Here is a 23,593-nt window from a genome sequence, read left to right as displayed (position 1 = left end):
AGTGACCAAACTGAGGAGCAAATCCAACCTGTGGAGAAGCTCTTTGGGTCTCTGAGCCTGACATTGAACAGAATCTAAACTTTACGAGCCGGCCGCTCCGGTGTGTGAAAGAAATCACTACAGCTCAGTGATTGGAGCGCGGCCTCTTCAGAGTCAAATTAGGGTCAGATTATATTTGTGCATGCGTAAACTGATCTGTGCGTAACCAGATTTGTACTTGTTTTTTGACTTATTGAGGCTGAACCATGCTTACACTTATAGTTTAGGGCCTTAAAATTATGCACAAATCATTTAAGTAAAATAACGTGACCTTAATTTGCCTCCACTCTCTGATTGGTTAATGAACAAGGAAGTGTTACGATCTCGGGCAAACTAATGTGGTGATACTAATAAAAACATTATAAAAGTGCTTTGAAGAGGAAATATATGGCCTTAATCATTTTTTGGCAACATTAAAGCAAGCCTTGTCCTGGTTCTTCATTAATCACCAAAAGGTTGAGACAGACGTGGGTTCATTTCCTTCTTTCCTTAATGATCTTCACTTACTTAATCGATCATAAATGTGCAACCTGCAGTCATGAGTGAATTGGGCACTGATGTGTTTGTCAACACTGTTGCTTGAAGACGCAGTCAGAAACAGTGTATTACTAAAGGCTGCCCTCTTCTGGTGGAAACTGGTTACAGCAGGAACTCATTTGTGTCAGTCGTGCACCTGAATATAAAGCGTAAATAAGACAGTATGAGGTCCGTCGTTATCCCTCACAGCTGATGAGACAGACCATACAGAAAATGGGTTTATTTGTAATACAGCAGGATTTTTGTCTTAGATCACATACAGATGTCTCCATGCATTCAGCACTGAAACATGGTCTTCACTATTAAGCCTACTCGTGTAACTATAACAGTACAGAATGAATCACCATGTTTATTTTTTTTCTCACTGATTTATCATAGTTTCACAGACACAGTCTACATCAAAGTTTGTAACACCCCAAAACAAACCAAATAATGCTACCACCAAATATGAATCAAGTATACTGGCAAAACAAAAGATTCACTAAGACAAAACCTTCATCTGAACGTCTTGAAACTTGGTGCAGACCTGCCTTTGAGGGCATAGAGAAATAAATCTATAAATCATTCTGTTCGGATAAATATATGTGACTTAAAATCAGAACCCAGCGAGCGAGTGAGAGGAAACCATCACTAAATATAAGGCCACGAAACCCAAAGGAAACTCATGACTAGACATACGGCAGAGGCTGAATATGAACAACGCACTGACAGGTTGAAGTGGATGAACATTGTGTTATACTGTCACTGGTGAGTGTTTAGTTGTACCCGTGTACGGCACACGGAAATGATTTATTGACAGAAATCCGTGGGTTCTGCTGGTATTGGAGGTGATGCAGTAACTCGTCTCATGAGTTGTGCACATGCTGATGAATCAACAACATACTGATCTGTTTACCCTGTTTTTTCTTTTACACCATTATGCTGACACACTAAAATAAAGGAATATGCATGTCAAATAAATATCATTACAGCCATCTACAGATTCAATATTCACATTCAGTAACAGTTATCAGCGACAGAATCACCCCCTGATATGCAAGTCCTATAGACACAAACACGTGAAGCGAGAGCAACCTGAAGCAGTTTGACTACTCATGTGAGCACATGAAAAGGCGGACGGGCAGCAACTCTGCGAGTCAAGTGTGTTCATGTGCAGGTTCACTTTAAAAGCTGGCTGCCTGTTTGCAGCACACGCTGATGAACAGTGCAGAAAGCGGCGGATCGGATGGCGTCTGCAACCTACACTTTCAGCCCGACTCACCAGGACCACGTCAGGCAGACGGGAAAGCGTTGAGCATTTTAAAATGGTTGAAAAAGAGTCAAAGCACACCACATATCAAAAGACTCCCTAAACGAGGCGATAAGACACGAGAGGAGAGGTCCACCTGTCTCTTCCAGCCCAGAAGTTGTTCATGAATAATACGACGTGGGTGTTTTGCACAACACATGTCCAGCATTTGTGCATTTTAATTTGAGCATCAAAGTGCCTCAGCATTGCTCACTAGCAAAAACAAAAAGGAAACAGTGAAGCAAACGATGGAAACATGGATCCACCAGTCGTGAATGCTCGGAAATGAAACAAATGCATCTCTTACCCCACAGCAGAGAAAAAAAACAGGAAGTGCAACAGACACAGAACAGTTCTTTGCATGGGCAACAACATACATCAACAAAGGGTCATGAGAACCGTTGTTGACTCTGTGGAGTCGCACATGACGCTGTACAGCACCTAGACACCAACATACAGGACGATGCACCTAAGGTCAAGAGGTGGACACGGAAAAAGCAAGTGTCTGCTGTAATTGCTTATGGTTCGTGTGCATGTGGATATGTGTGTGTATGTGTGTGTGTGTGTGTGTGTGCGGTTAAATATGGAGAGAACGTGAATCTGTTTTCAATAAGTGCTCTGACTATTAAGAACCTCTATAAATGAACGCCTAAAACCGCCCATGACCCAGCATTTCCGCCAGAAGCCCCTGTAGCGAACCCACACCCACGTTCCCAAAACAAATTAAAAGTCGGTGTGGCTGCTCGTTCCAGGCTTCTCCTCATTTCTTGTTCTTAAGCTGATTGGCCAGCCAATCAAGACCCTCATAGAGGCCGTCGCCGCTGGTGGCGCAGGTGGCCTGGATGTACCAGTTACGGTGACGCAGGGAGTGAAGGCCCAACTTGTCTGTGATCTCCGCAGCATTCATAGCGTTCGGCAAGTCCTGTCAAAGAGGTGAGAGGTCAGTGAGCAGAGAGTCTGGATGTGTGCTAATTATATGCTCAGATGCACAGTAGCCTCTTGCCTGTTTATTGGCAAACACCAGGAGGACTGCATCTCTCAGCTCGTCCTCAGCCAGCATCCTCATCAGCTCCTCCCGTGCTTCGTTCACGCGCTCTCTGTCGTTACTGTCCACCACGAAGATGAGACCTGAAATAGCCACAAAAACCCCAATGCAGCTTTAGCAGGAGGAACACGAGCGCTTATCCTTCTAGGCTGCTCTTTTCTTGGCTCTGCGTACCCTGTGTGTTTTGAAAGTAGTGTCTCCAGAGAGGACGGATCTTGTCCTGCCCACCTACATCCCACACAGTGAAGCTGATGTTCTTGTACTCCACAGTCTCCACGTTAAACCCTGGAACGATCAATGGGCTCATTCAACAGGTAAAACTGGCACAGTCGCCTGTTGCTAGTGCGTATACACACATTTTACTACCTACCAATGGTTGGGATTGTGGTGACTATTTCCCCCAGTTTGAGCTTGTAGAGGATTGTTGTTTTCCCTGCAGCATCGAGCCCTACCATCAGGATCCTCATCTCCTTCTTTCCTATGAGGCTTTTCAGCAAATTTCCAAAAATGTTCCCCATGATTCCGATGATGAACTTCGGTGGGAGATGGGTTTTAATGCTTCAGTGTATCAGTTGTGGAGGAATGCTAGAAGGACACAATAAACAGTCAATATTCTTCTTAGCTATTATATTACAAGGAACTTGTCTTATAAATGACGCTGGTCTTTATGACACCCCCGTCCCAGAAAATCTCACCTCCACGTGCACACATCGAGACAGGTGCAGAGCTACGCTAATCGCCTACAGTCACTGTGACAGTCAGTGCCATGACTCCAGGCCACAGCACAATCTGCTCAGACCCCTCTCACTGTTTTTTTCTCATTCAAATGTTAGCCTGCAACAACGCCAAGCCCTCAGAGGACATTCAAAGTGTCCTACATTGCAAATCCTTGCTTCAACACAACGCTGGCTGGTCTAAAACTGAAACTGAAGATGACTACAGTTCAGATTCAGATCAGTCTCAGTCACTTTGTGCAGGGGTTTTACAAGCTGCCAATGCACAAGGACCATCAATGCACTGGTGTGTAATGAAATACGCACAGTGAAACGGGATCTCACATATTCATGAGAGAGGCAGAAATGGCTCAGCTGTTGTGTTTACTGCTTGTGAAGCCATCATTAGCACCGGAGGTCTCTACTGGCTTTCTCTGGGCTACAACAACAATGAAGCACTCCAGGAATTCAGTAGGTGAACGCAGAGAAGACAATCAGGGGCATCGGGGGAGAAGCTGCAGCCCTGTCCGTGGTGCTGAACGGGATCACCGCATCAGACGCACCTGACACCAGCTCCTCTAACACTGTGTTTGATATGAGCCCTTCATGGTGCAGATGTTTCCAGGGCAGCTGCGACACGCCGGTCTGAGCCCGGTCTCTCCGCTCCGGGTGACTCGGGTTACGTTAGCCGGGGATGCTACGGTACCGCTAGGTAACCTGACGGTCGCTGTGCGCGGCTAACGTCGGCCGCGTACGGCACCACGCTTAAAGTCAAGGCTCGCGCCGAATTCTCGGCATCATTTATTTGCTATGTTCGCTGTTATGGAGTCATTTATCGGCGTAGCGTGGCTATTAATCGGCAGAAAGCAGGAGACACGACGGCAGCGAGCGAGTCCCCGCCGTCCTCTCCGTTCACCCCATTCATCCATCCGTCCGTTCAGCACCTCAGCGGGCGCCCTGCTGCCAGCGAGCCGCCTGGAGACGCTTCCGCCCGGACAACGCGAGGTGTGCTCGGCCACAACATGACACGCATCGACACTACACACGTCTATTACCTGTCAGGACTTCCGTGTATTTTTGTCGGGCTTATCGTGGCGCCTGTATCCCCGCTTACCTTGGCCGATGAGTCCTTTACTAAACGTCTCACGAGGTTTCCTGGGTTACAACTCAGCAGTTACCCAAATATCGCGAGAGCCCCCCCCCTTCTTAAAAGGGCGATTGAATTAAATTTATTTACAGAAATTAGGTCTGTTAGGAATAATAAAATCACTTCTGTGAACATCTCTCATTAGTCTTGGTTCTTTTTAATGTACACATTAAAAATACCTTCTCAGTTGAGTCGTATTTATAGGCCACCATTTATGTATTTTACTCAAACAGTCTTTCTATAAGTAAATAAATTAACTCATATTCATACATAAAGGCAATTTAGACTCACCATTTAAACCGACTGCACATCTTGTGACTGTTTAAGGAAATGAGAGTCCCTGGAGTAAACCAGGATGCAAGAGAACTCAATACAGAAAGACAGGCATGAAAAAAGAGAATCTACTTATCAGTAGCTAGTATTTATTGTTTTGATGACAAGCACTTTTTAATGTTCATTTTACTCAAAGCCTTTCCATTCTAAACCTCTGTGTAGAGGACTTGCTTCTGTCATTATGTAAGACACTACACACTTTGTGAGATGACCAAAAGCTTCACACTTGCTTCTCTAAGTTTGATTATTTGTGTGATACCACTGAGAGCTATAATGTGTAAACCAACTACTTATAATTGCAGTAAATAAATCTTATCGCTGCTTGGCCTGACATCCTGTTTCACAAAGTTCCTGCTGTCTGTGTGAAGTTTTCAGGAAATGGTGAAATGGTCTTCAGTATTGTGTAACATTCTGCACAGATGGAGAGTTTCGAGATTAAAGTCCAAGCTATGATCAGGCAGTCATCAGTAAGACACTGGATAAATGGCTGAGAGCATTTATAGCCCAATCTGATGGTGTTGCTATGCAGTATGATTCATAATCGCATGTTTTTAACAGTTTGAACCTGTCATCTCATGGTATTAATGCAAATGGTAAAACCTCATAGCAGTTAAATGTGTTCATGGGCAAAAATGAGAGCTATAAATAAGTCCTGTGGCTTTTCCAGCATATGCATATCCACTGTACTTCTGATTTGACAGAGAAAGGTTTGCACACAAATATAAACTTTATTCCAGTGCAGCACTGACACCAGCCCCGCAGACAGTGTTAATTTTGTAACCCATATTCAACTGAAACTGAAAATAAGTCATGAGAGTGACTCACATGCAGGTTAACACAGTGTTTTAGAAAGGATTCTTTATAATCAAACTTGTCTCCTGACGTCTGGACATCAGGTGCATTGGGGGAACCTGATAACATTGTTTGAGGGCCCAGAGGGGTTAATTGTTAATCCCGTATAAAAAGTCTGTATATGTTTACTATGTATAGGTCATATTCATGCATAGTAAACTTTTTAGACAAGCTAGTGTAACATTCTAAGTAGAGGTGTGCTGTAGGTTATTGGACTGAATAAATGTCTGCAATCAAATTATGTCAATAATTCAGAGCAACCTGAAAAAATATTTTTAGTAATATTAATAACTTGTTTTTAATACTTCACGTATGTATGCAATAATAAGAGATATCTAAAACTGAAAATCGGGTGACGCTAAATTTCCTGAAGTAAATCAGCTGCGATGATGGTAACCAACCCCAGTTTAAAACTCGTCAGCTGTATTTGTGACCTTAGACCGCATTGAAAGCCGTCCTCTTCCCATGAAGGACTGGCGGCGACGTGGCGTCCGTGCAGCAGCCTTCCCAGGGGTCGTCTGCCCCAGACAGCCTGCAGCGCGCTGCCCGACAGCGCCCCCTGGCGTCCGCGCGCCGCGCCGCTTCCGCTTCCCACCCACGGCAGCCTGGGATGCTGGCGGAATGTGTGAAGCGGGCTCGTCTGCGAAACCCAGGTGTTGGGGCAACGTCCGCGGGCCGCTAGTCCTTATCGCTTCCTGCTTATAACACATCAGCGTTGCCTGGTGCCGAGCCATACCGGATCCAGGCGCTGCTCCGGGAGGCTGTGCACCTCTGTCTCCGTCGTTGTGTCCCGGCTGGCGAGGGGAGAAGAAGCCCACGCGGAAGTGATAGGACGGCGGCGCTTTCCCACAAGTTCACAATGAGGACCGGGCTTTTCCTCGTCCTTCTCGCGGCTCTCACCTGTGGACCCGCACGGGGGGACGAGAACGCGGCCGAGGAGCTGCAAGTGGACACGCTGGTGAGTGCAAACCGAACCACGCCGTGTCACGGCGCAGACTGATTAATGGTCACAATGCAGCCGGATAAACGCAACTGTGTAACAGTTACGTCTTGTGCTCCAAGGTGAAACCCGAACCTTGCTCCGTCCTGTCCAGAATGGGCGACACGCTCCAGATCCATTACACGGTAAGTCGGGCACCGTGTTGCGTTTACGAGGGATCCGCAAAGGCAGAACCCCGTGTTTGCGTTTCACGGCGATCTGTGGGGCAACAGGTCCAGATGGTGACGAGCGCAGTGGTTGTCTATGTGGCACAGTCTGCGTGAAGCGTGGGGACGAGGCGAGACGAGGCTGCGATCGCACGGCTCCACGCGCGCACTGATTACGCGCATTAAACCGTTCTGCGGTCGGCAACTGATACAAATGGCTTTTTGATAGAACACGGAGTGTCGTGGCGGTGTAGCGTGTGTGTGTGTGTGTGTGTGTGTGTGTGTGTGCGTGCGTGTGTGTGTGTGTGTGTGTGTGTGTGTGTGTGTGTGTGTTGCGTGCGCGCTCCCGCACACGCCTGTGATGGGGTGGTGCAACACGTCAGCAGTAACAGCCCTGTGTGTCAGTGGGGCACGAGCGGTTCATCCCTGCATTGTTTGGGAGCTCCTGGTTTTCTGTCACGTGTTGGGTTCCAGAAGTTGAAACGCTGCACTTTGAAGCATCAGATGTAAAATAATATGTCTGCAGTCCGTGTTACACTGGAGTCAAACAACTGTTTATTTATTATACATTTATAAACAACTGTATATTTAGAGACATTTATTTATTAATGTACTAATGTTTTATTGCTCAGGGTAAACTGATGGATGGGAAGGTGATTGACTCCTCACTGTCCCGGGATCCTCTTGTGGTTGAGCTGGGGAAGAGGACGGTTATTGCTGGTACGTTAAACACTGATCCTTTTGTGTAGGTCAGTTATGTTTTTTTGCCTGACACGGAATGCGCTCGCTTCGTTTACTGACTTTGTTCCTGTGTGATTTTCTTATCAGGCCTGGAACAAAGCTTGGTCGGCGTGTGTGCAGGGTGAGGGGGACGGAAAGCTTCACTGCGAGGAAAAATACTCAGCAACAGATTTTCTGTCTAATGGCTGCAAGCAGTCAGAGTCATTCCAAAAAATCCTACATTAATGATTTCGTAAAAAAAACGTGAGAAATGTGTGTCTTCAATAAACACATTTTGTATTTCTTCTCGTTTAGACAAAAAATCAAAGCAACGATTCCCTCTCACCTTGCATATGGAAAAAAAGGTTACCCTCCAACCATTCCAGGTACCGAACACAGGCATGCAATGAGTGCACACACAACCAGCTTTATTAAACGTTTCTATTCTATTACACACCTACACAGTCATGTCACATACGGTCGCAAGTATATTTGTGTTAACTATATGTTATCACTTCCACAGTCATCTTATATCGACTCAGTTATTAATCAATGTGATCCTAAATTAAAATGTTATTGTGAAAAAATTTGTGTTCATGTGTAGGGGTGAATATATTTTTAAATTGAATCTGACCTTGGTTTGTCCCAGGTGATGCTGCCCTCGAGTTCGAGGTGGAGGTGATTTCTCTAACACAGCAGACGCCGTGGCAGAAGGTGGTCAACGACGTGTTCCCCCTCGTGTGCTTGGCCCTGGTGCCCACTCTGCTCGGCTTAGTGGGAATTTACCTCTACAAAAAGGCAAACGCCCAAAAGCCGAGCAAGAAGAAGGCCAAGGACAAGAAGATCAAGAAGAAATAGAGACAAGACAAATAACTATTTAAATAAATTTTTTAAATTGTATTTTGTGGTCTAGATTATTTTTATATGTTCATTTATTGGGGGTTCAAATGTAAATGTGATGCTGTCTAAAGTTCAGTATTTAGCAGTGGGACTTTATGTTAAAGTGGTAGGACTCTAATGGCAGCACCGCTTGTAGAGCTCCTAACTGACATGATGCACATAAGAATAAGAATACATTTAAATAGGATCTTGTGCAAATTTCAGTTTGTTTACATTACTATAAAGAACATTTGACAGGGCACCTCTGAAAAGCCTCATGCAGAGTAACTACAAAGGTGACATGTAACCATACATCCTTTTATGAGGAAGAAAAACTAGTTACAAAATAAATGACTGAACAGCGTAAACACTTGTTTATCTGCATCATCTGTAGCCTGTATGTCAGTCAGTAGCCAAAGAGACTAAGTTGTGTTATTTATGTTACAAAACGTGCACAAATAATGATCATTTATAGTCTGTTATGCTCGTTATGCTATTGAAATTGGCAAACCATTATAATATTCAAGTATAACTCTGTAAATATTGATTGATTCAAATATTTGTGTAAAAAGTAAAATTTTGAATAAATTCTACATACTCTAGATGTTGTTCCTCATTGTTTGCAATAATTGAGCCATAAATTAACATTTGCTGAAAGTAATAATTCTTGTCATGAATAAACATTTCTCATTTCACCAGTGACAAACATGACAAAAATGTTTATTGAGTTTTGTCATTTTTAGTTTCACAAATTGTTACATTTACTCATTTACATATTCAGTACTAACAATACAGTAAAACTTCAGAATTTGGGTGGGCTTGTTTTAATACACATCGTTGACCGGCTCTGACTTACTACATCAGTGAACAACTCCGCTCACCTGCGGGGAGGATTACATTATATATATAATGCACTAATATCCCTCCGCGAAAACAATTAATGTTAAAGCTCCTTCCCACGTGTTTTAAAGTCATACATTTTTACAACGTGGGTAGAAAGTACACTATAATTTGTAATAAATAGAAAAACTAACAAAGAACTTTATGTTATATTAAAAAACACATAAGAGGGCGGAGCGGACTGTACTACTTCTCGCGGTACAACCTCTTCCGGTCCTCTTTCCAGCTTCCCTTGCATCATGGTAAGTGCGTTTCACCGGCCGCCGTACTGCAAAATCCAAATATATGGCGTTATAGTCGACTGTTAACACACATCTGCGTCTTTAACGATATTTGAAATAATTAGCGAACGCACTATTCGGCGAAAACAAGGCCAAGTTCAGTGCAAATAATAGAAAAATGAGTCCTGGCCTAATGCTAGCTGTTAGCATGCTAGGCGTTTTGTGCATGTGTTCCTGTAACCGAGCAAAAGACAATGTGTAGTGAAGGGCTGAACGTTAACATGTACGCGCCCATGTAGTGTAATGCAATATAATGGGCCATTTATATTAAAAAGGCTCGCGAAGGTCCGAGACATCTGGTAATAGCAGTGGCTTAGTGACGGTGTATTTAGACCAACGTTAACGGCCCTTAAATCAAGGAAATTTTGACAAAATACCTCCTAACCTATATTAGCATGTAATACAAACAAGAAGTGACTTTGTGGAACCATAATCAGCTTGTTACAGTTTTATGGAAAAATTTGAATAGTTCATTCAGTAAGGAAATCTAAAATATTATATGCTAAATTAAAGTGTTTCACGTGGAAACTACAGTGCTCGTATTCCAGTGAATGGCATTAACGCATAACTCAGAGTGGTAAATAGTGTGTTGTTTGTAAGCAGCACCTATTTATGGGCAATACTGTAGATGTATTTGTTATAATTTAGATATTAAGGTTCAGTAGTACCTCAATTGGAGGCCGACGTGTTGTGTTTTTATTTCAAAAATGTTTGTGTTACAGACCAAGAAGAGAAGGAACAACGGTCGTGCCAAGAAGGGCCGTGGACACGTGCAGCCCATCCGCTGCACAAACTGTGCCCGATGTGTTCCCAAGGACAAGGCCATCAAGAAATTCGTCATCAGGAACATTGTGGAGGCAGCCGCCGTTAGAGACATCTCAGAGGCCAGTGTTTTTGACTGTAAGTATATTTTTGAGCAAGTTTTTGAGCATTTTCATTTTTGTGGCATGTCCTCATCTTTACCTTCTGTGTCAACTTTGCAGCCTATGTTCTGCCCAAGCTTTACGTGAAGCTCCACTACTGTGTCAGCTGTGCCATCCACAGCAAAGTGGTGAGGAACCGCTCCTGTGAGGCCAGGAAAGACCGTACCCCCCCACCCCGGTTCAGGCCCACTGTAAGTATCTGTACAACTTCACAGCTCAGTGAAACTGGAACACAATGCTCCGTATAGCTAAACCTAAAATGGTAGTAGTTGTACCTTTGCCGGACAAGCTGTGCAATTATAAAACAATTTTTCTCTCCTAACAGGCTGGTGCCCCAAGAGCTCCTCCTAAGCCCATGTAAAGAAAAATTTGAAGATGCTGTGCGCCTGATGAATAAACTCAAAAATCTTTACAAAATTGGGAAAGTGTGAAGCTCGTCATTTATTATCACTAATCATGTGTGTAGCTGTATGAAAGACACACCTGTAAAGTGTTTTATTTGGAATAGATGTTTACAATATAAACCGTACAGTAGTTCCAAGCAAATTATGTAAATGCATAATTACATATGATAGTTAAAAGGCTGCATTTAGTTTAAAGCAGTATCGGCCCTTTTACAGGAGTTGGAAAGTCAACAGGAAAATATCTAAACATAACCCACAGCTAGAAACTATAGTTATAGTTTAAATTAGAACTTGAAACTAATGTAACAAGGGGGTGGATTGAGCAAACATCACTAGTACTACATGCACAAGGTGTAGCAGCACGTAACTGGCCAGTGCTGCAGAGGAATAAAGAAGCAACATATCTTTACTTATGGTTAAACTAAACATGACATTACACTTGATCTACAGTATTAATCACTAAAGGTCAAAACCAGGTTATCTTTGGGTCCTAGCTGTCAACATTACAGGTTCTGGCCAGGGTCACAGAATGTGAGTTATAAGTTTTTGTAATTTGCATTACTTTGGGGGTAAAAAATGACTATTTTCGCTGTTCAGAAAATATGTATGACTGGCTGAAGGCACAATAGCAAAATCAAACGTGTAATCAGAAATTTTTTGAAGATAAATTGTGTTTCCAACATTAGAAAGTAAAGAGTATGGTAGGATTTAAGATGTAAATCATTTGTCAAAGCATCGCTTTGTTCACACAAACAACAAACTGGTGTTAAAGGCTTGACATTAAAATTAAACTACATCACAGATTTACAAAACAGCTAACAGTCTGTGCTCTGATTAAGGCAAGACAGATCATTCATTTGAACAAACACTTTGTAACCAAACATGTAACCATCTATCTAGGCTTATGTACTTTGATACTGGTGATCGATTAATTTCTGCAAAAAAGGAACGTTTTTGTAATTATACATTAGTAACCAGAGTCAATATTTTAACCATCTATCCAATAAATTAGATCTGAAATATGAGGTAACATAAAAGTGACTTAAGGTAAAAAAAAAATCCATCCTTAAATTAAATGGGTGTTAAATATGTTCAGCAAGAGGAAACCAGACAATATGATCAGCTACTTCAGGTTCTAATGACAGAAATAAAGAGATGTACTTAATAACTTCTTTTAAATTTATACTATATGAATAAATACTTCAGTTTTTTTCATTTTGACCTTAATAGGGTAAAGTGGTTAACACTGGGAAGTTGTTGTGTCAGGTTCTGTCATGAGGGAACCATTATTTGGTGCTACAGAACCATACTCACGTTAATCTAGTGTAAAAACAATGTATAAACCAAGTATGTTTTATTCATCTTCATATAAACAATATTTCAACGTTTCTGCACATTTACACCATTACTTAAGTTCTCTGAAAATCCATACAGGATTGAGCAGCACATGACATAACTAAAAACTGAATCTTTCACATCACTAAAACAAAAGATGAATGGTTCAGTGAATTTTGCACAAAAAGAAGAGCATTAATAAAGCTAAAACGATTTAATCAAATATCAAAATATGAATTCTTGTGAAGTTGGGGAACATCTTAATCTCAACTGATTTGATATCAATGCACCAGTTTTCTCTAACTATCTTCACTGCTTAAACATGACCAGAATCATTAGCTGAGAGTTGACTGACATTTCTCCTGACTAGGTGTAAGAGACCATTGTCGAGAAAACTGCTTTTAAAACCTTTTGGGCCCACCATTTGGGGTGCGGTCTTCAATCGTAATTAATTCTATTGTGTAGTGCCATTTACACTGATCGACCAGTATCAAGGTTAGTACTCCAGAGCCCAAAAAGCTAAAGAAACACCATGTTCCCTCTACTGTTACTACTAGTGGCTGTGGTCTCAAAATATTTCAACAACACGGTGCTAAAACCCCTTTTTGGTATTTAACCTGTGAGGACACAATAAACTACCACTGCTCTCCTTCATGTCAAATTCTATGCACATTCAGCCTTTTATTCATTAGTTTTGGTACTTCTGCAATACTTCATTAAAAAATGAACCCTACACATTCTGGGATTAAAAGGTTGCCAGCTGGTAACTGAGTCAATATATGATAACTGTGGAGGTCTTAACATATAATTCAAAACTGACCCTACACATTGCAACCACTCACTCACTCACTCACTCACTCACTCACTCACTCACTCACTCACTCACTCACTCACGGCCGCTCATTCCTCGTAAGGGTCGTGGGCATCCTGGAGCCAATCCCAGCTTACAATCGGGCGGGAGGCAGGGTTCACCCTGGACAGGTCACCAGTCCATCACAGGGCCACATATGTACAAGCGCGCTAACCAGTGCACCACCACACCGACCACGTTTGTTTCAAGACATGAGAAGTATTAACGCACGTCTATCAACCCAGTGTGACTAGGGCAAAAAAAAGGCACATACCAACAAGAAAACGCCTATATATCATAAATAGATTAGTGTTGGTTTGCAGTTTGATGTAGTCAAAAAAGGAAAATGTTGAGGACATTTGCTCTAAATTGTGGCAGTGATACTGAGAAAAAAAAATTCCTCACATTTGACAAATGTGCAGGTCATTTGTGTATTCTATAAAATAGTTTAATATATTCATAGTATTCTGGCAGGTACTCGTGCAACAAAAGCAATCAAAATTAGAAAAGGAAAACAAACATATTCACACACTGCGCTCACAGCATTCACACAGATAAAGGCCTTCATTGTTCACTTATTCAAATTACTTCCAAAAACACAGGGTCTTTCACATCTCTCTCATTAATTCTATCTATATCTACATATAGATATATATAGATTTCATCAATCAAACCTACACACATTCAGATTAATCAACCCCGGTCCAGTTAAAAATAAAAGTGCATTTCTAATTGTAGACAACCTCTCAAACATATCTATTTAACCTAGATCTGGATTTAAAGTTTGGTCTGCACTTCATATTTTACTGATTTATTTTACAGAATTGAAGACAAACTGGAAAACCTTTACAGAATATAACATTTGTTAGAGAATCATGTGGCTGTAAAAGTGCTTTTAGAGGGAAGCCCCACTACGAGTCCACTACGTCCACTGTAGGCAAGCCCATTAACTTCACATTTATCTTTGTATATTTCTCTTAAAGTGCACAAGTCATAATTATTTTGATATGAACAAAAATCTGATTTATTTAACAATTTTAGCAACAGGTTTGAATCCTGAATTTCTGAGCAAGGCACATCTGCAAATGGAAAGGTGCACTGCTCCTTATCTACTTTAGTATACATCCAAATAAAAGTGCAATTGACAGAGATGAGGTGTTCAAAGTGCATGTTATGAGCCTCTATTAATCCTGGTACATTCCTACTGCTCCAGTTCCTGTTTTAGTTTCATCAATTTACCCTTTAGCTCAAGTGCAGACCAAACCCAGCTAGGTCGATGTTTTAATGTAAAAACAAATGAAGCGGTTTGTCCACACTTCATACTCAGTCAAGGATGTGCTCTCCACGGACGATGTGTGAAGAAAATTCATAACGATCTTGGCAGCGGTGGCCACAGATGTTACACTCAAAAGGCTGGCGAAAACCATGGCAGCCCATGTGGATGGTAAACATGACATGGTCCAGAAAAAGCACACGGCAGTGCTCACACCGAAAAGAGCGCACAGCACGCCCCTCTCCGTCTACAACTCGAAAGGCCTCCCTGGAGGTGGAGGACGGTGCTGTAGGTGAACTAGAAGTTGGAGCGAGAGCAGGTGGTGGGGGGGCTGAGTGGCCTCCATCCTCTCTGTCCGCCTCCCTGTCTTTGGCGTGGCTGGGACTGTGTCTGTCTCGACTTCTGTGATGTGCAATAGAAGGAGGTGCTGGGTTGTGGTTGTTGGAGTGGAGGAGATAGTGACCATTGTTACTGTGCAGGGTTGGAGCTGTACTGTTGCATGGGTCATCTGGCATACTTTCTGTATCTGTAGAGTCCTGGCAACCATTGCTGGGTGAGGGGACTTGACTTTGAGCAGAAGGCAGGTCTTCATGACCCTCTGCAGCTTCCCTTCCCCCTACACCCACAGGTCCCAGACTACCTCCTGTTCCTGTACAATCCATCCTTGGGCCTAGAGGGATGGTGGTATGGGAGGAGCTGTGGACTGGTCTCAGTTCTGACAAACATGAAGGATGAGTGGTGGGAAGGTGTAGAGGTCTCAGGGTGTCTGACAGCCCTCCTCCACTACCTGCTATACCTGTGTATTCTCCTGCCAGACCAGTAAAGTGTGGTGCTTCAGGCTCCCCTGCATGAATCTCTCCACCTTTATCCATGCCAGCACTGAGCTCATAAGGTCCATCTCCAAGATTGAGACGTATGTGCTTCTGTCCTACAATGAAGAAACAAATCATACATTATTTCACAACGAAGGTCTGTAGAAGGCATCACAGCAGCCAATGTGTCCCATAAGAACTCAGTGACACAGGTGTCACCACAAATACAGATGATAGAGGTGTGTTCATGGTTAATTTTGTTTGGTTGATCACTAATTTTTCCTTTAGGTAGAAATGGCTCAGGGCTCTTATGGGATATAAATACTAGGCAGACTTAAGTAATGTGGGCAAGGGCATTAGGTGGTCTTAAATTCAAGCAATGAATGATGGTTTCTGAGTTTCCTTAACCCAGCGAAACTGAGAACAAATGCTCACCTACAAATTTTTGTGGTGTGGATCGCTTGCGTTTGGTGATGCTATTGGCCAGCCGATCAATAAGTGCCATCTTGTCTGAGGAGGGTATCAGTAGAGAGTCTGGAATAAACTCTAACTCTCTCATCTCCTCTCCTGCACAAAGTACAAACAAACTGCAATGTTATTTTTTTTCCCTTTCAATTCTAAACCACTGCTTACACTTACAGGGAACGTGAGCGTTGGGTGAGGGATTCTATGCATTGGTTAAGAATGTAAACTCTATTTTTACCTATTCAGACTGTTTTAAAATTTATCAGTCTAATACATATTGTGAATTTGATTAACAGATTATACCTGGCACATAATCTCAATGAATATCTATTATTACATACTGTACCTGGATTCTGTGCACTAGGTGGCTGCTGGGATTCCAGACTCTGTAAGTAACTGTGGCAGCGCTCACGGTGCTCCTCCAGGGTGCTCTGCTGTTTGTAACTACGACCACAATAACTGCACTTGTATGGCTTTCCTACAGTTGAAGAGGACACTAAGAAGAAATGAAGAAAATAGCATTACTATTGTTGTACATTTATGACTAAACATGTAAACCATTTTTCAATGAAAAGTTATTCTGGCATGAACATCTCTTGCCTGCATGAGTGCGAAGATGGCCCGTAAGGGCATCTCTTCTTCGACAGGCATAGCTGCAGAAAGGACATTTAAAAGGTTTCTCCCCTGAGTGCAGCTTGATGTGGCGGAGCAAGTTACCCTTTTGAGTGAAGGAGGCGCCACACTGATTACATTGGAATGGTCGCTCGCCTGGAAGTAGATCAAACCGAATAACTAATAATTGTTTGTTGATGATGTAAAAAAATGTTAATATGTAGGGCATTTTCTTGGATCTAACTTCAATAGTTTGATGAAAACAAATAGTTAAAAAGTATGTTAAAAATATATTTATTTATATATTGATATTTTTTTAAACTAAACTGACAGATCACCTGTATGGCTGCGTTTGTGTACCATGAGAACATTGGGCCCAATGCAGATCATTCCACAGATGTCACACTTGAGCTTTCCATTTGGCAGTCTGGTGGCTCCAGCTGGCATGGTTTCAGAATTGGTGAGTTCCCTGTAGCTCCCAACACCTTCAGATCCCTGTTCTGGTGCTCCTTCCTCTTGCCGTTCCCCTCTTTCTTCTTCAGCACCACGACCAATGTCTTCATCACTGTACAATTCCACCTTTATGGAGTTAGCTACAAAAATGAAAAAGCAAAGACAAAAGTGCCCATAAGTAAAAAAATGTTTCAACCAACATGTCGCTAAACAGCATGTTGCCTGTCATTAGAAACCGCTACATTTACATTTATTTTCCAACTGACCACTAAGAGAGCGACTAGGAGAGGCCTCCTTGCTGTTGGGAGTGCTCACTGTTGGACCTCCAAGGGCCCCAGAAAAGTCCCTTTCAATTGATGAATCTCCACTACCTGTAACCAAAAGGCAACATATGTCATCTGACCAATATGCCAACATTTGACATTTAAAGTATGTGAGAATAAACCAGTCTTGCCTGATATGTAAGACCGGCCATTGCAGTCCTCAACATCCATACTAGCTCCAGCTAAATACTGAAATGACAATTATATCAGTAGTTCATATGGTTTAAATTGAGTCTTTTAGTCACTTACTTGTGCACAAGTAAACATAGGCCCACTAAACCTAATAAGACAAAAATCACAGCTTGCCACATTATGTAATAATAATAATTAACAATTATTTCTAAATTGTACTGCTTCTAAAATAACTTTTAAGTAAAATGACAGTAACTTTCAATGAGCCTTATCTAATTAAAAGCCTAAAATATACCACTTGCTTGCACGGTAAAATAGGGCCTTTTAACTATAATCAATAATATCCCATGTTCACCATTAGTTGAAGCAGGTTAACGATTAGCACGAGAAAAATAGTAGCATCTAAATTAGCGCCTCCTTAGCAGCTACATATCAGGTAATGCCATTAGTCAACTACCGTTAACGACTAGCTGACTCATGACAAAACTGACAAGGTGCTAACTTAATGTTTAGCAATTCTAAAGCTGGCCAGGTTTGAGATGGCTCGTATGCAATCCAGATTTTAACGCGTAGCTTTTAACAGTGCCAGATTTACAAGCTGGCGCTGGGGTAAAGTTTACGTCTCGGCCTTTGTGGCTAATGTTAACGCTAGCTTACTACATGTGATGGAAATCACCGTAAGCCACATTAGCTAAACCCAACACTGTGGCGATACAACAGTCTGTCATTTCGGAAAACTTAATGAAATCATGATTAAAGTTACACCTTAATAATATGGACATTGACGTAAGGTCGGCAACGCTGACTTGTGACATTAATTGGCTGACCAACGATGAACTGAACATGCAAGGGTCTACGACGCTAGCATAACAAACCAACGTTAGCCGGAACTATCTTAGCTAGCTGGCCAGTGTTACCGAAACGGTTGCTATGGCACCCATCGCCTCCCAGAATGCTATGGCTAGCCAGCTAATAGACAGCTAGCTAGCTTACGCATACTGTCGCCTCGAAACCGACTTTTACAGCGCAGCACAAAAGTGGCAGACGACGACAGATGTACTTTTTAAATTTGTCCCGTTCTCCCAGTAAATGTCACATTACCTGTCCCTGTTAGGGCCGTCTTAGGGAGGTTTTTCTGTATTTTCATCTGCCTGTTTATAACGACAGCATCTCCCGGTAGCGTTTACCCTCAGCTCAAAACAATTTCCGGTTGGAACGCAAACGTAACTGTCTATTAAACACCAACATTAAGTGGACGAAAACAGACTAAAATAGAAAATAATAATAATATAGTATGTATGAACGCAACATGTTTAAAGTTACAACTGTCCTGCAAACTAATTTAAACCACAAAATTAAAAAGAAACAATTATGATTTATTAAAGATTTACCAGGATCTTAATATTGCACAACATTAGATTTTTGTGAAAAAGTTTTTTTTTTCTTTTTTGCTGGGGCAAGTTAATTTGTGTAGGTGTCAAAGGGTTTAGACATAGTCCAGTGGTCTGTGCTTAAACAGCTTGTGTTTTTGTTCTGCACAATAAGAGAAGAATGTAGCCTACACTTCTGCCAAAAATAAATAAAGGTGATCTATGCATCAGTCATTCTGACAGATGTCAGAACTGCGCTATTTACAGCAGATGTTAATTATTAGGTAAACATTTTTACCTAGAAAAACATAGGAAGTTACCACGAGCAACGTGGTGTTCAGGGTCAAGGCTGCGTTCTGATGTGCTCAGCAAGAGTGGAGATCAAACCACCAGCAGAGTTATGAGCTTTCTGACACAGTCGCCCACTGAGCTGGGTGACTTTAAATTGTTTACCACAGCAACGCCTAGGATCAGTGCTGGAATGTGCTTTATGTAATGTAAGTTCCACGTTTAAAAGGCTTTAAACGATTAATAAAATCTTTTATACTTATCATTAAATAAATTGCAGTGCAAAGGTGAGAATCGAATCAAACCCTTTTAAACTTTTACAGTTAATAGTGAGCAGTTAAGGAATGATGGATGTTTTGGTTTGATGGCTGCACTAAAGTAAAATCTTTATTTTCTTGAAAACCTACAGTTTTTTGGCATTCCTTTCTTTTGGGTAATTCTTTCCAACTCATTACCGTTTTCACTAAACTCATAAACCGTCAGATGCAAAACAAATAAATAGCAAAATAGTTCTAGCTAGCCTGAGTCTGACAACTGCACAAAACTGCCAATGCATGAATACTTATCTCGGATGTCTGTAATAGCACAATTTGTTTTTGATATTTGAAGAACGTTTTAATGATACAGTATATATATGATATAGTAAATAGTAAGTAAGAATTGTTGAGGAAAGTTTTTTCATGTTCAGGCTGTTTGGAAACGTCACAGAGACGTTCAAAGAGCGACCTCTACTGTTACAAAGTGGTTGGTATGCTCGTCCGCGTCATGGCTCGTGTGCGCGCTAGTTTTACGACGGTGTGCTTACACAAATACGATTTCCGTCAGTTTGACTTGCGAATCGTAACCGCGTTAGACAAGCTTCTCTACCCTCGCTTACATTTTCAGTTAAAACGAAACTTCCATCTTTCTCAGCTGTCATTCGACGGTGATTATCTTATCGGATATAGAAAGAGACGGGTTTTGAGAAAAGTACAATTTGTACTTCGTGTAGTTAAGCTTTGAAGTTGTGGCTCGAGGCCCAGCGGAGAGCTCGAGCGGCGGCTCTGAAAAGTTTGTTGTTGTCACGTGACGTGAGACGAATGTGGCGATAAAAGTTTGTTTAGATAGTAAAACTACGTGGCGTTCTACATTATCCCAATCTAATCAAGACCGTTTTCACTACAATGCCTCAACCGAAATATCGAAAGATTGCTGTTTTAGGTTACCGGTCTGTAGGTAAGTAAACATAAGAGCTCGTGCAATGCTAACGTTAGTCAGCTAGCTGGCTAACAGGCTAACGTCCAGGCTTTGTTTTCCTCTCGAGGGTGTCCGAGTCAGTACAAACGCTAGCTTACTTTTGTCCACGCTTCTGTTTGTTGCTTACTTGTAGTGTATTTAGTTCGAATAAAGTTCATTTAGATCATCTGGTATGTCTTCGAACTAGCACGTTTTTCGGGCTGTACAGAAAATTAATTATTTCATAGGTACTTAGAGTGAGGTGTCGGTATGGGTTGAAGTTCGTTATCTTCAGTAAGTCACAGAACTGACCGTCATGTTAAGCTTTGTGACTTGTAGTCACGGTTTGTTTTCTGGCCGTTCGCAGGAAAGTCATCTCTTACAATACAGTTTGTGGAAGGACAGTTTGTTGATTCCTATGACCCTACAATTGAAAACAGTAAGTGACAGAGCTTTAAAGGCTATTGTAGTTCGATTCAGTCAAAATTATTTTGCTGAATAAAATGGTATATTTACAAAATGTATTAATCTCCTTTTCTAGCCTTTAACAAAATGGTCAGCGTGAATGGTCAGGACTTTAATCTTCAGCTGGTGGATACAGCTGGACAAGTGAGTTTATTATGTGCTGTCACAATTAATAGAGGCACCAGCTTTGTTCAATGATTTAGTCTTTCACATTTCTAGTAATATGGTATTTACTCATATCCTGCATTTTATATAGTATGTTTACACAATGTCTTTTCTGTTTATAGGACGAGTATTCAATTTTTCCACAGTCCCACTCAATGGACATTCATGGTTATGTCCTTGTCTATTCAGTGACTTCAATGAAAAGGTGAGTCTAATTAACAGTTTAATTAATCTTTATGAATATTTTTGGATTCTGTGTCTTAAATCTAAAAACAGTATGTTAGATATGTTGATTAACAAAATATTAAATAGTCAGTCCTGTATTTTACTATGCAGTTGTATCCTAAGAAGCAGTAGAGCTCAATGAAGAGAGTCTTTAATTCTGTGTACCAGTAGATTCTAATTTGCATTTAATTGCAAAAATGACGAAGCAAATGATTGATTGTACTGCAAGTCAGTTTGTAATTGGTAAAATGTAGAATAAAGGTAAACAATGGATTAGTAATTTTATAGCATTTTGATGTGTCTCTGTTCAGCTTTGAAGTTGTGCAGGTTCTACATGACAAGCTGCTAGACATGGTTGGGAAGATTCAGTAAGTTTAGTTGGGTTTTTTACAATCAAAGCAATTTCCCCTCATTTGTGTTTTTTGGTATTCTAAGTCATTCTTTTTGTAACCTTGCTTTTTTTTTTTAGGGTCCCGACTGTTCTTGTAGGGAACAAAAAAGATCTTCACATGGAAAGGTACAATCATTAGAACTTGTATCTGTCTGGTGATATTCTGGTGAAAGTTAACATCCAAAAACATCAATAAATGAATCATTTTGAGCAAGTATTTGCTGTGTAACAGAGCCTCTAATGTTGGATTTATGTACACATACATGTTTCCTCTACGTGCTTGCAGGGTTATTAAGCCAGAAGAGGGAAAGAAACTTGCTGATTCTTGGGGTGCTGCATTCATGGAGTCCTCAGCCAAGGAGAATGAAGTAATAATTTTAAATTTTGTAAATTGAACTCTTTAGTACAGTCTGCAGGTAATTTTAAACACACCTGCACTCTGCTGATAATATTGTTTTATTGCAGACTGCTGTGGAAGTTTTCAAGCGAATCATTTTGGAAATGGAGAAGGCTGATGGAAATGCGGCCCCAGAAGAGAAGAAGTGTGCTGTGATGTAAAAGTATGCAGGACATCAGTAAACTCATTTGCTGAAGACAAGAGGCACAACTTCACCAGCTTGCCAATTGTGGCTTCACCGACACCAAGACACTGCAGTGGAACGTTGTGATACCAGATTGATTTATGCAGCAAAGCAACTGCCCAAACCATTGATACAGTCATAACCACATTGAGAAATGTCTAACAAGATCTTTGTTTTAGACAAGAATTACCTTCAGTATTTTTTTTACTATTGAAATGGAGTCGAAGAGTAGATGAAATCTCGATTTTGGAATTCAGCCAAATGCTCAGAAATCAGAATAGATTAAAAGACATATTGCTCCCAACAAATTGCATAAAATCTTCTGATCATAACTGTAAATCCTGACACTTGACACACAATTAGCCTGCAACTCAGAACTGAGCAGTGGAATTAATGTACAGGGCAGGACTTGTAATATTTCAGATGGATCTTTTTTTTTTGACAGTCACATAGTCAGAGTTCACATTGCTTTAAATGTGGTTACATTCGTCATGAATGGTTGATTTCATTGAACACCCTGGGATGAGATTTCACTATAGTGTTACAGTTCCTGCTGTAGTTTTATCAACTCATGTTCAGGTACCTCTCGCCACTGAATTTTATCTGCATGATGGAAGAATTTTTGTGTATACCAGCCCACATTTTAACCTCTTCTATTAAGCAGATAGAGATCTTCTATTGTTTCTACAGTTAATTACTTCTTACTGACTGTAATAAAGTTACTTTATAGAAGACCCTCAGGCCTTTTTATAGATTGAATTAGATTTTTGATAATTACCAGTTATGGCATTTTATACAGTATATGAATATTAGGAATTTGTTTGGTACTGCTGGTTGTTTCTTTGCATAATGCAAATCATATCCAAAGCAGAGTTCATACCCATGTGCATTTCGATTCAAACTATTGAATTATTTTTTAAAATAACTATAAGGCCATTTAAGTGGCTGAAGACCGTAGGATTTAAAGTTTGTTTAATGCAGGCTTGATTAAAACCAAGCTCGTATGCAACAATGCCCCTTTCTATGGTGGATATACATGATCAATGTCAGATACTTGATATCGTAAAACTTTAAGATGGTATTGCCTTACACAGACGTGACAGACAGGGGATTTTCCCCAATGTTTTTGTAGTGGGCAATTGTAACTTTTTCTCAAACACTTTTTTGAGTAAGTTGCTTGATGAAGGTTGAACAGAAGCTGGTGATGATGTGTCTTGTGCCTTAACATAATCCAAACTCCCTCATCTGCTTCCCTTCATGACTCAAGGTGCTCCTAAAGGGTTTTTCCTCTGTTGACTTGACACCATGGATGATGCAGGTGGTGTTGTGCACCTGAACACAAATATTCCCGTGTGGGTCAATGTTAATTTAGAAATCGTGCTGTAAACAGTTTTGTATATAAATAAATCAGTTACTCATTTCTTGTGTCCT

General features: G+C 41.2%; 5 protein-coding genes across 11 annotated transcripts; 3 read left to right on the top strand and 2 right to left on the bottom strand.

Moving 5' to 3' along the window:
- Nucleotides 1–781: 781 nt before the first annotated feature.
- arf3b (ADP-ribosylation factor 3b) lies at nt 782–5,083 on the bottom strand. 3 transcript variants are annotated; one of them, XM_055508789.1, is made up of 5 exons: nt 5,061–5,083; nt 3,280–3,494; nt 3,084–3,194; nt 2,868–2,992; nt 782–2,786 (listed from the first exon to the last, which is right to left on the bottom strand). In XM_055508789.1, exons 2-5 carry the CDS (start codon nt 3,425–3,427, stop codon nt 2,625–2,627), a joined length of 546 nt encoding a protein of 181 aa, XP_055364764.1. In that variant the 5' UTR covers nt 3,428–3,494; nt 5,061–5,083; the 3' UTR covers nt 782–2,624. The 3 variants fall into 3 exon arrangements, with proteins under 3 accessions (XP_055364764.1, XP_029006523.1, XP_029006522.1); XM_029150690.3 differs by lacking the exon at nt 5,061–5,083 and adding an exon at nt 4,737–4,821; XM_029150689.3 differs by lacking the exon at nt 5,061–5,083 and adding an exon at nt 4,678–4,793.
- Nucleotides 5,084–6,410: 1,327 nt separating this feature from the next.
- fkbp11 (FKBP prolyl isomerase 11) lies at nt 6,411–8,720 on the top strand. Its single transcript, XM_029150688.3, has 6 exons — nt 6,411–6,912; nt 7,017–7,079; nt 7,733–7,820; nt 7,929–7,962; nt 8,136–8,206; nt 8,470–8,720. The coding sequence occupies exons 1-6, from the start codon at nt 6,814–6,816 to the stop codon at nt 8,676–8,678; spliced, it is 564 nt and encodes a 187-aa protein (XP_029006521.1). The 5' UTR covers nt 6,411–6,813; the 3' UTR covers nt 8,679–8,720.
- Nucleotides 8,721–9,692: 972 nt separating this feature from the next.
- Nucleotides 9,693–11,228, top strand: LOC114855600 (40S ribosomal protein S26). The gene is made up of 4 exons (XM_029150889.3): nt 9,693–9,841; nt 10,603–10,780; nt 10,864–10,994; nt 11,129–11,228. Exons 1-4 carry the CDS (start codon nt 9,839–9,841, stop codon nt 11,162–11,164), a joined length of 348 nt encoding a protein of 115 aa, XP_029006722.1. The 5' UTR covers nt 9,693–9,838; the 3' UTR covers nt 11,165–11,228.
- Nucleotides 11,229–11,274: 46 nt separating this feature from the next.
- On the bottom strand, nt 11,275–18,710 carry LOC114855598 (zinc finger protein Eos-like). 4 transcript variants are annotated; one of them, XM_029150886.3, is made up of 8 exons: nt 18,564–18,710; nt 17,462–17,519; nt 17,256–17,378; nt 16,893–17,147; nt 16,543–16,710; nt 16,289–16,438; nt 15,913–16,044; nt 11,275–15,593 (listed from the first exon to the last, which is right to left on the bottom strand). In XM_029150886.3, exons 2-8 carry the CDS (start codon nt 17,499–17,501, stop codon nt 14,716–14,718), a joined length of 1,746 nt encoding a protein of 581 aa, XP_029006719.1. In that variant the 5' UTR covers nt 17,502–17,519; nt 18,564–18,710; the 3' UTR covers nt 11,275–14,715. The 4 variants fall into 4 exon arrangements, with proteins under 4 accessions (XP_029006719.1, XP_029006720.1, XP_055365054.1 ...); XM_029150887.3 differs by lacking the exon at nt 18,564–18,710 and adding an exon at nt 18,228–18,523; XM_055509079.1 differs by lacking the exon at nt 18,564–18,710 and adding an exon at nt 17,818–18,162.
- A 569-nt stretch (nt 18,711–19,279) lies between these two features.
- On the top strand, nt 19,280–23,582 carry rhebl1 (Ras homolog, mTORC1 binding like 1). 2 transcript variants are annotated; one of them, XM_041070779.2, is made up of 8 exons: nt 19,280–19,329; nt 20,703–20,774; nt 20,877–20,944; nt 21,088–21,170; nt 21,502–21,558; nt 21,660–21,707; nt 21,868–21,949; nt 22,047–23,582. In XM_041070779.2, exons 3-8 carry the CDS (start codon nt 20,888–20,890, stop codon nt 22,137–22,139), a joined length of 420 nt encoding a protein of 139 aa, XP_040926713.1. In that variant the 5' UTR covers nt 19,280–19,329; nt 20,703–20,774; nt 20,877–20,887; the 3' UTR covers nt 22,140–23,582. The 2 variants fall into 2 exon arrangements, with proteins under 2 accessions (XP_040926713.1, XP_029006721.1); XM_029150888.3 differs by lacking the exon at nt 19,280–19,329 and adding an exon at nt 19,925–20,335.
- Nucleotides 23,583–23,593: the final 11 nt, after the last annotated feature.

This window comes from Betta splendens, chromosome 5 (assembly GCF_900634795.4).
Source record: "Betta splendens chromosome 5, fBetSpl5.4, whole genome shotgun sequence".
NCBI classification, from domain to species: Eukaryota; Metazoa; Chordata; class Actinopteri; order Anabantiformes; family Osphronemidae; genus Betta; species Betta splendens.
Note: the sequence above shows the minus strand (reverse complement) of the source record. Positions and strands in the feature narration are given on the sequence as shown.